The sequence below is a fragment of the Heliangelus exortis genome, chromosome 3 (assembly GCF_036169615.1).
Source record: "Heliangelus exortis chromosome 3, bHelExo1.hap1, whole genome shotgun sequence".
Taxonomy (NCBI): Eukaryota; Metazoa; Chordata; class Aves; order Apodiformes; family Trochilidae; genus Heliangelus; species Heliangelus exortis.
This window is the reverse complement of record NC_092424.1, coordinates 26995336-27006953: the sequence shown is the minus strand read 5'-3', so window position 1 is coordinate 27006953 and position 11618 is coordinate 26995336. Positions and strand designations below refer to the sequence as shown.

The 11618-nt window shown below is 43.5% G+C and overlaps 1 protein-coding gene across 3 annotated transcripts in view; it reads left to right on the top strand.

The window, feature by feature from the left end:
• The first annotated feature begins 8433 nt into the window (after positions 1 to 8433).
• TP53BP2 (tumor protein p53 binding protein 2) overlaps positions 8434 to 11618 on the top strand; it is a 52741-nt gene continuing 49556 nt past the window's right edge. Inside the window, exon 1 of one of the 3 annotated variants that reach the window (XM_071739743.1) lies at positions 8434 to 8664. In XM_071739743.1, coding sequence (XP_071595844.1) covers positions 8638 to 8664 — 27 coding nt within the window. In that variant the 5' untranslated portion in view covers positions 8434 to 8637. The remainder of the gene's footprint in view (positions 8665 to 11618) is intronic. The other 2 variants (XM_071739742.1, XM_071739741.1) reach the window with 2 other exon arrangements.

The following is an 11618-nucleotide window of genomic DNA, read 5'->3' as shown; positions in this document are numbered from 1 at the left end:
AGGGTGGAAACATACCTCTGCAGCTTGTGAGGTGCCACTACATACTTCTTAAAAATGTAATCCAGGCTTCCCTTCCCTTCCACTCCCCTCTTCCATTCCATTCCATTCCATTCCATTCCATTCCATTCCATTCCATTCCATTCCATTCCATTCCATTCCATTATGTGTAGATGGGTGAGCATTTCTTTATTGTGTCCAACCTGAGGGGGAGCCTCAGCAAGCTGGGTGAGCAGTGGATGTGCAGGTCTGCTGTCAGCCTTTGGGAATTGGAGCCAACTGTAAAAAACACAGCTGCCCACAAACCACTGTTTGGAACCAAATGTTATTAAGGAGGCAAAACACCCAGAATAAACTAAATTCTGCTCTTGCCCTTAATCCTACGTATTCTGGAGAATTCTTGTATGTAATAGCTGGGGCAGCAAAGGGATGGGACCAAGGTGTGTTTTTAGAACATTTCTTTGTGGTTCTAAGCATGGTCACAGACACACTGTAGTTTCACAGTCATTTTACAGAACCTAGCACAGCCATTGAAGAGTGTGGTGCCAGGCTCCTCTCTGCCTTCAGCTGCTGCCACTACTTATTCACTTCTGCTGTGTTGAGTGCGTGTGCTTGACTGGGAACCAGTGCTGCCAAAGGGTGACTTATCACAGAAGATCACTAGGCAAATACCTGAAGTGACAGTAGCAAAGTGTGTGGGAACAAGGTGTAAAATGCTTGGGGAGAACAGCACCACTTGTTGAGGCACCTACACCAAGGGACTACAGCTTAATGTATTACAGGACTAAAGCTTTAGCTGCTGCAACATCCCTGTATATTTTTTCTAGCCATTCTTCTTCTGTATTGAAAGTTAATCTTGACCCATTTCTTTCAAGTGCAACTTCCCCCTTTCCTTGGAAACTCACCTGCAACCTCCCCTTGCTCCTCAGCTCAGCAGTGTAGTTGGAAAATGATCTGGCTGTCTCGGAACAAGGGTTTTATTGTTGTGCGTGATTTCAGAACCTGATCTCCTTTCACATGCACAGTCATCAGTCTAAAATGCAGTCAGGAGATTTCTTTATAAGCCTATAACATGGTGCATGAAATTTGGTCTGGCAGTCCATTAATGCTTTAAAAGCAAGTGGTTAATTCATCCTGCCTAAGTACATATAATTTAAGATAGTTTTAAGAACACTTTTCATAATATAATTTGAAAAAAATTGAGTTTTTAAGATACAGTTTTATGTTTACTAAATATAATCTTTTTATTCTGCATTTTTATTCTAAGTAGAATATATTAATATCCACATTATATATTTTATATTATTAACTATATCTATAGCTTTGTAGTTAATAAGTCTACTACAGTAAGTAGACTCATTCTTCTGCCTTCCAGATTCTGATTCACATCCTTCCCCAATGTACCGTGTAATTTTTCTGAGCATGCACCAATTTTCAAAATTATAAACTGCACATAGTTTCACAAAATTCTCACCACAGACTCTGTAGTGGCCTAGCTTTTCAGTTACTTTAAGTTTCAGAATATTTGAAGCCAGATAACTAGATAATACTTCCTGAAAGGGATTAAATAGTTATGTAGAGTCTGTTACATGTCAAGTAACATGCACACTCTGTTGCAAATACTTTCAATGCAGAATACACCTAATTTGCCTTATTTGGGTTACTACTCATTCAGATTTCTGCAGTGCTTGTAAGATTTAAAACAAATCTTGAAATAGCCTATCCTCAAGACTAATCTTGAGTAGCTTTTGAGTGCTCAGCATGTTGCACAGTCAAGCTTCCATTAAATGTATTTTTCAGTTTCAAATTTAAATAAGCAATATTTAACTAAGAGTATTTTCAACTCCACAAGACAGCAGGAGACACCTAATATAGTTATTATATGAACTGGTGTACTTGGGGGATAAAAAGGACAGGGGTTCAAACAAACTTTCTGCTTTCTTGGAGTCAAAATATCTTTCCTGAAAGAGGATGGGAGGATCAAGCATTGGAAATCATATTGGTCAGGTACATATGTGCACAGAACTGTACTCAGAAGTAAGCTCAATGAAAAAGCTATTACAGAAAAAAAAAAAAAAAAAAAAAAAAATAGGGTTTACATGACTTTTACTGATTCTATGTATTATTTTCTCGTAGGATATTTGCAAGCCCTAGGACAAAGGATCAGTTTCTGCCATAGGGAGGAGCTCATTTTTGCTGCTGGTTACTTTGTTGTTAAGTTCTAAGGAGTTTGCTTGATTTTAGTATATGACCATAATGATAAAGAGAGCTTAGTGAAGATAATGGTAATGTCTCTCTTTCTCTCATCAGTTAACATCACATAACAGTGGAACACCACTGCCATGACAAACTTCACCAATAATGTTGACTTATAAGAAAAAGACAGTTCCCAAAGTGTCTGTTGTGCCTTACAGACCCTGTGCCTGTGTCTGCCAGGGTCATCTAAAGCAGAGCTTAATTTACTGGACTATAGCCCCATGTAAGAATATCCACAGAAATTGGTACATTGACCAGGAGAGTATGTCAACAAAGATGTTGTCTGTTCAGTCCTGCAGTCACTTTACAAAAAAAGAAATTACAAGGGGCTGATCTTGAAATACTTTCATATTTTCTTAAATCCTAATGGTTTCATTCTCTCTTGCCTCCAGAGGGACCGCTAGCAAGAAGGCTGTCTTCTTGGCAGCTGAGAAACTGGGACAGGAAACAGTAAATTGGCACTGCTCATTTAGCTCTCCACTTTTCTCTGAATGTCCAGCTGGGCTGAAGGTTCAGCATCACAGTGTGGCCTATCAGAGCCTTGATGTTTCTTGATGTAAAGAATGTAAAGAATGGAATTGTGATCGCAGAATTCCTCCTTGCAAAATCTGAATGTATATGTGCTTAATGAGCATATTTTTTAGTTCCTTTCCTGCTCATCCTCACTGACCATCTCCTTTATGGGGCTAAGTAAGTGGCTGCAGGCAGATATGGCTTTCTTGCATTGCTATTATTGCTTTAAACAGACATTCTGTTACAGAGGGCCTTGTATCAGAAAGTTTGCTGAGATAAAGTGATAGGGATCCTGAGTCAGTCTAGTGAATATAATTTAGTGATTGAAAAGAATGTCAGCTGTATATGCTGTGTACAAACACCAATTTGTGACAGCCTACATTTTTTCAAAGATGCTTAGGACTAATGGAAGAGGAAGGTTATTTCTCTTTAAAAGACCCAATACAGACTTGCTTTAGCTGGCTGATTCTTAAATTATGTGTGGAAAAGAACCTGAATTTAATTTACATGGGAAAAGAATTCTGAGTGAGGAAATTAGAGTTTTCTTCTAGCAAGTAACTAGAGAAATTGGAGAAACTTTGGCTTGCTGTAGTTAAATAATTCCTGGTTGATCTGGAATAAGTGGAAGACTTCCATTTACTCTGAGGGATGCTTGTGTTCAGTAGTATAAATGTCATTTTCTGCTTTTATATAATCACCTTTTGAAGTTGTTAAATTGTCAGCTTAAGAGCTGAATAGGTTGCAGCAAAATTGATGCAAATTCTGAACTAGCTTCTGAGCTGCTGTTTTCTGGGTGCTGCTGGCTCCATATAGTTATTAGTTTACTGAGTAATCTGATTGAATATGTACTTCGTGCAGTGGGTGCATATGTGACTCTCACAATTTAGATGATGGGACTACTTTGCTGAGAGGATGCAAGTTAAGCAAGAAGTATTTTAAAATTAACTTGAGGTTACAGGGTCTGGACCTGAACCTGTGTTGTCTCATGTAGCTGCTTACATGGGTTACTAGTTCATGTATAAAGTGAACAATTAAGTTTATTTCACTTTATACAGAAGTAAATGCTTTCACAAGGCAGGAGACTGGCGTTCATGCCTCTAAGTGAGGTAAATCCTTGTGTTAGGCAGGTTTAGTTGAGCTGTGTTTAGATTTTAAAGGAAGTATATGCCACTGCCAAAATATATTTTGACAACAAAACATACCTTTCCACAAAACACACACTGTTTAAAGTAGGGGACTGGTGATGTTGTTCACTAAGCAATGCACTGATGTGATAAACTCAGGAAAGTAGGTTGATCACAGATAAAGAGAGTAATTTCAGTTGCCAGGTTCACATGTTTTAGAAGGATGTAGCTTATCACCAGAAGGAAGGTGTGTCTGTTACAGCTCTCCTCAATGTGTAAGGAAACCTTTACACTTCAAGAACTGGACTTGACAGAAGTTGAGGCAAACCACTGTGTCTTTATTTAAAACTTGTATCTGCTACATGCTTCTTGATTTAGTCTTTTGAATGTGGTGTAGAGTAAAGGCTTTCGATTTGGAAGCAGCCACTGGGATAATATGGGATGTCCTAGCTGGTATGGTTAGCAGATTCCTTTAAGGATTAATGAATATCAGCTGCAGACTTTGGAACTAGTGAGCTTTTTTTCCCCATCTCTGAGGTGGACTTAGTTGTTGCTGCACGTTTTCCCCAAGATGGTTTCCACTACAAAATCCATGATCACATTTAAAACAAATTAAATACTAAAATTGCAACATTAAATAGTAAAAATTAATTTTAACTACCATCAGAGGACAGTTGATGGATCAGTAGAACTGTTTGTAGGTGCTGAATATATAAAACCCTCAGTTTGCTTCTATATAGCTACTTTTTTTCTTTGTGAGGAAATTTGGCAGCACTGACTAATGGAGGCCTTAGCTTTGAATCACTCTGGAAAAGCCTTACCTTGAGCTGGAGAGTAAGTAGCTGTATAGATATGGTACCAAAAGTTGCTGGGAAGAATCCAATCTTGTGAAGCTGCTGTGCTATGCCCCAGCCCGCTGAGTTTAGGTGAGCAATTCTGTTGGCATGTTCTTTAATTTTATTTTTGTTTCTTCTCCAGAGAAATCTAATTTCCAAAGGTTTCCCTCCTTTTTGCCCTTTTAAATTGCATCTCTCAGAAACACTACAGTTTAGAAGTTTTTGAACAGTAGGTGGCAGTGGACAGCAAATCTAAACCAGCTGACCTCCAGCTCCTCTGACATTGATGGCGTCGCGTTGAGAAATGACTGCTTCAGAAACAGTGTGAGGATCAGGATTCACCATCTTTTTGCTGAAGAATTTAAAAGATTATTAAAATATAAACAACTTTCAGGAACAGATTTTTAATAAAATTGTTTCTAAGTATTGCCAAAGAGGTGCTGCCTGATAAGCCTCCTAATCATGGCAGGACAGTAAAAGAAGACTTGACACATCTGGAGGCTGTTTTATGCAGACTAATAGAAAGTAAGATACTATTAAAATTGCTTAAATACAGTATTGAAAGAATTATATGAAGTTTTTGAGTTTTATCTTCCCAGGCCCTGTCCCCCCAATTCTGAGTATAACAAGATTAATGACAAGAAAAGATGCTATTGATTTCTACTGACTATCTCTTATTAAGTCTTTCTGCTACTGCAAATTTCTGTGGCTCAAAAAGTACATCTTTCATGGAGAGATGAAGAATAATTCTGCTAAATTTTTGTGTGGTTATTTTTTTCCCCCCTTTCTTGAATGCATTTAAAGTAATTCCATGAGTATTAACTTCCCAGGGACCCTTGCTGTGACTGCTTCTAGGGAACTCCATGTGGTCCCGGTCAGCTGGAGCATGCTCTGGACAAGCTGCCAAGAGTAGTGGGAACCAGGGAGGAGGTGCAGAGCTTCAGCTATTTTTGCCATTGGCTCCAGGTCCTCTGCATCTCTTCTCTTCCTTTTTGTGACAGCTCTGCATATGCAGCACTCAGAACTGTTTCCCTTTGCCAGTTCTCCTGTGTGACTCGGTTACCTCCAACTGTTGACACTCTGGAGATTGAACCCGTGGTCAGCAGCTTTCACGTGTTTCTTCCTACTGGCGGGGGGAGGAACAATCTACTCCCTGCTCATAAAACCAACAATCTTTCCTGTAATTAGTAAGCTCTTCTGGCAAATTAACCTAATTCTTATCCAGTGAAATAATGTCTGAATTGCTGTAAGAGGAAGAAATGTGGCATGCGATAGGGAAGGTGAGAAATGCTGATGAGATATGCACAGCTACAAGAGGTTTTGACCTCACTTTACCTGCAGACTTGGTAAGTGTTTTCTCCTCGCTTGGAGTGAAGCTGTGTTCTGAACTGTGTGGCCAGATGGCATGGAGAGCCTTTGCAACAGTGTATGAGTCACAGAGCCTGGACAAAACCTGGAAAAAAATAGATGCACCCCTTGAAGCTTCATTTCCTTAGCAGGGATGGGGCTGTAGTTTTGTGCAGAAGATGTAAAAATTTAAAGTTTTGCCAACAGAGACTTCTGTGGATTAACCTGCAAGAGGCATGCACTAACAAAATAAAGGTACATACTCGCATCTAAAACCTGCTTTTTAATGAAACATTTGCAGGTTTATTTTATAGGCTTAGAATGTATATTTATTATAATATTCTAATTATTGTTAGAAATAATTTGTACCTGTATTGGGAGCATACATTAGAATATCAGACTCCTTATTTTATCTTTTACCAGCTAGATACTCCTAAAAATTCAACAGATCTGCAGAAGAATTTTAGTTCTCCAGTGCCACGTGTTTTGTCCTGAAACGTTTTTATTTTGTAAAATAAGTAAACAATTTGAGTTTATAGAAAACTGCCAAATGAAAACTGGGATTATAAACCTTCTGGAAGTAGGTTGATTAATATATCAGGGCAGTGGACACGGTGACGCAGTAACAGGGACCAGCGACGCTGTGCTTTGCTCACAGTTCTGGGGGGCGTTTCCAGCCCTTCAAACAACCGCGCGGATATAAATCGGCTGGGCTGGGCTGGGCTGGGCTGGGCTGGGCTGGGCTGGGCTGGGCTGGGCTGGGCTGGGCTGGGCTGGGCTGGGCTGGGCTCGGCTCGGCTCGGCTCGGCTCGGCTCGGCGCGGGTGGCGGTGCCGTGACGCCACAGGCGTTGCCTGGAGACGTGGCGGTGTTTTCGCCAGGTCCCCAATAGGCGCTGCGGTCGGTGATGTCATCCGCCGGCTGCGTCTCCTGATTGGTCAGTGCCGCAGAGAGGGCGGGGCGGCGGCGGAGGAGCCCGCGCTGAGGGGGGCGGCTGTGGGGCGACGGGAGAAGCCTGAGGTGCTGGGGACACCGCCTCGAGTGGAAGAAAAACGTAGTGGGAGGCGCGGGGAAACAGCCGGGCTCGAGCACCCCTACCTCCCGTCCCTCCTGTTTCTGAGGGTGGTTCTTCCGAAAGTGCTCCCGAAGGTGTGAGGTGGCGGCGGCGGCGAGACTTTGTACAGCAGGTTTTCAACTGCTGCGAGACACTTATGGGACAGGCTTTACGCAATTGTTGTATTTCAAAACGCTGTTGGGGGAAAAAAAACCCTCTTTTGTTTTTCTTTGTTGTAATTCTGCAACTTCAGCTATAAAAATAGGTTTTTAAATTTTTTGTAGCTCTCCCCAGTTGCAACAGTGTTGTATTAAACAACGCATGATTATCGCAAAGGAGTTTTCGGGGTTTTTATCAATGCTTTTCAAGTTTCTTTACTGCTTTAGACAAAGATATATTTATACACAAATTGGGTCTTCGGTTTTGTTCTGCCTTCATGAGGGAATGTATAATCCACTTCCCTTTTATCCTTTTTCATTACTGGAAAGATTTTAGTACAAGTAGAAAAAAACAGATGCAGCTGGGTGTAGCATGCTTTCCTTCCTTGAGCTTTTGAAGTGCTACTAACAAAGTGCCTGAGTGTTTGAAACTTTTAGCCCGCACTCTGGTTCAGGAAAGTGATTTTTTTCCCCTTTCTTAAGTAGGTGTAAAAGGTATGTGATGTTGCTTTTTTCGGACAGCCCAACCTTAACATGGGTCTCTACGACTTTGGCAACGTTTTCCTGCGAGATTTGACTGTAACTGGACGGCTAGGTCTAACTTAAAACTTGCAAATAAAGTAAAGCGTACTTTAAGCAGGAATGCTAAACTGGACGCGTAGATAAGGAGCTAAAGGACATTACCGGTGGGGCCACCCGTTTTGTGAGGGAGGAATGGTAGGGACTCGCGGACCAGACTGAGTGAGGCTCCAGTGTTTGAGCCTGACCTTGGACGGTTTCTTTCTTCCGCCGCCGGGCCAGGAAGGCTCCGTGGGGAGGGGACTAGTGCTGTGTGTGCTCCTGTCCTCCATAGGCCAATGAGTTTCGGAGGACTGTGCTGGACGAGGTGACTCCTGGGGACTCACGATTCTCCTACTGCCACAACCCCTCGCTAGGTCCCGGCCCATGACATGCCGACCCTGGCCCCGGCAGGACTGACCCCCGCCGAACCGGACGGGGAGGCTGAGCTGCCGGCAGGCCGAGGTGACGGACGGTGCAGCAGCTACCCCCACCAGGCACCCGGGGCCGGGGAGGGCGAAGGAGGCGGCCCGTCCCCCGCGGGAGTCGCGCCGGCCCCTCCCGCGGGTGGGAGGCAGGCGGGGCGCGGCGGCTCCTCCTCTCCGGGCCGGGGTTAGTTTCGGAGCGGAGCCTGGGCCACGGCAGCGACGGTGGGAACAAAGCGGAGAGCGGGTGGCGAGGCCGAGTCGAGTCAACAGGTCTCCCTGCCCGCCTGAACCGGCGGCACCGCAGGCCTTCTCTTCTCCGGTCGCCGGTCTCCAGCTCCGGGCGGCGGGGCCGGCACCGTTCGCCCCCATGCGGTTCGGCTCCAAGATGATGCCGGTGAGTCCCGGGAAGGCAGGGCCCCGGGGGTCGGAGCGGAGCGGCGCGACGGGGGGTGGCCGGGGCCGTCCGCGGGGCGTGGAAAGTTGGAGCGGGGCAGCAAGAGGGAAAATGGATCCCGCGGACGTGGAGGGGAGGCGGGAAGGCGACCCATTCCTCTTTTCCTCCCTCCCTTCTCCCCCATCTCCGGCCTTCTCTCTCTCCTCCCAGGGCTCCGCAGCCGCGGTACGGCCGCGCAGGGACCTCCCCTCCCCCTCATGGTTCTTTTCCCCCTTACCTTTTCATTTTATTCCTTTTTTCACTCCGAGATGAACTTGTTCGACGAGCCCGCTGGAGCAGACACAGCGCGGGCGAAAGGGGAGCCCCGGGGCGGTGGCGAGGGGTTCGCAGCGCCCGGGAGCGTCCCCCTTCGTCCCACTCGTGGGAGGCATACAAGGCTGCCCCGCCGGGGCCGTTCGCTCCTCTCCCCGCGGGGTAAACGTGCTGAATCCTGCTATTTTAATTTTCTTCAAATAATATTAACTGCTTAAAGTTGGATTGAAAGGAGCCGTGCCTGCTCGTTGCTCTGGTGGGTGGTAGTTTTGGTTTGGAGTGCCGGGACTCGAGGAGGAAGATGGTGTCCATATTGTTTACGTTTCAAAGTGATTAGGAGCTTTCGGGGGTTGGTGTTCCCCTTCCCGGCTTGGGAGAGTTTCAGGAGTTGTTCATGGCGGTGTGTGTTAAACCTGCCCTGCTCAGCGAGGCGTCTTTGTTCTGACGCTTTCTAAAGGGACAGAGAGGATCAACTCCTATCGGGCTTATGAGGTGAATTTTTGAATTACACCGTTTTTGTCAGCTGAAGTTGGATAAAAGCATAGCACAACAGCTTTGCTTAGTTTTCAGCACAAAAGACAGAAGGAGAACGACATAAAATAGTTTCCTTAGAAAGTACGCCTGACTGAATACTTGGTTTTGCCAGCGGCGGTGCCCCGTGAAGTCCAGAATCCGTTGTTCCGAGAGACTGAAATACGTTCAGAAAATCTCAGCAAGTTTAATACCTACCTTGTCCGTGTTGAGAGTGCTTTAAAATGTTCTCTCTGTCATCCTCCCCTGCGCGATATGGCTTGCTGCTCTTGATACCACTTGGTATATATAGGTCGTCCTTTAATCCTACTATTAAAGATTATTTCCAGTTTAACTGTGCCAGGAGGTGACTTAAACAAGCGAGGAACTGTACTGGGAGGTGAAACTGGGAATCCGCGCTGGAAGGATGTGGGTGTTAGAGGGATGCTTAATTTGCTATAGGTGTGTTCTTCCTCTGCATTAGGAGAAAATAATGACAGTTTTATCTCTCAGAACACTAGAGAAGGCTGGGTGGCTATTTCCCTTACTTATGAGAGACAAACATACAGAATATGAGCCTAGCTCATAATAACCAATGTGTTATGCAACTGTGGTGTTGTCTACCTATGAAAAACTTAACACCTTATATTTATTGCTTGTTTTTCTTAATTCACCCCATGTCAAAACCAAGTTAGGTAAGCACCCTTACATAACAGAAATCTCCAAGATTCTCCAGGACTGCTATTCCTGACCAGTTGCCTTGTCACTAGGTTCAAATAAAAGAAAAAAACCCAGGAACAGTCTTATCATGTAATCATGTGCGAGTTGTGGTGTATGCATTTCCCTGGTGGTTCAGACTTTTCTTTGGTTGATGACTCAACTCATTAGTGATTCTGTTTTTTAACCTATAAATTAGGTTAGGGATAGGTACAACCTTTCATTATTCAGACTGTGAAAGGTTTGTGAGGAATGAATGTGCCTAAAGAAATTTAAAATATAAGCATTAGGTTTATTAAAACTTTAATTCACCTTTAAAAAGAGCAAAAACTAAGTTCTAGTATAATTGAGGAATAAGATGTCCGGCAGTTATATTAAACAGTGGAAAAAGGTGTTAAAGTGCTGTGGCCCATTGGCTGATGAGCAAATAAACAGTCACTTGATGCCACTTTGAAAACATTTTATAGTAAATGTACTAATGTGAATCTGACAGTGTGGAAAAAACAGTGTCAAAATAAGTTCTTACTCTTTATATTTTTGTAAGTGTTTTTACCAGTTTCCCTCATCTTTTTCTTCCCCTGAACTAATTCTTGTTTCTCTTTATAGAGATTAAAAGAGTTTTGGATGGGAAGAGGAGGGAGCAGGACATATGAGTGCCCTTTTATTTGTGCACTAATGAGGTGTTCATGGACTTGAGTATCTTTAGCTGCCTTGTTTGAATGAGAAGTAGTAGCTGGCCCTAAACCATCTGCAAAATATTTTATTACTGTGCCTTTTTCTTTCCCACCCTCTAAATAAGATTTTCTGTGTAAGATTTTAAGTCGCTGCCACGGGTCCAGCTCTCCTCTGTTCCAGAAGGTAGCATGGACAAGAGATTAAACAGCACAGGAGGAGGTCTCATGACCACAAATGGGAAATACAGCAAACATGAGCCCAGTGAAAACCCTGGAAACTGCTGTAGCAGCAAAACTACTTGAGCTCTTGGGAAACTACCCTGAAATCGTAGTGTTTTCCTTGTGGTGATGACAGGTGCTAAACTGCTGCTGTAACCATATGTGATTAAAGTCTGCATAAGGGTGTAATATGAAGTAATTTGTGTGTAGCTGTACCGATGAAGGTAATAACAGGATTAATGCTGTCGAGTTGTGTGAAGTTGTCTTGCTTTTCATCTGGTAAGGCTTGTGGGAGTGTGACTGGTACTGTTAAGGAGTTAAAGGAACTGGGAGCACTTTCAAAAATAGCATATTTTTCTGCAGCATTAGTGGTCTCTCCCGCTTCTTTTACATTATTACCTAAGGATTTGCATGTATTGAGAAATTATTTGTGTCATTATGCACAGTGGATAGCTGACTTTTCAGAAACAGTAGCAGATAATACATTGACCTATTCTTTAAAGCCCAGCGAAATTTTTGGAT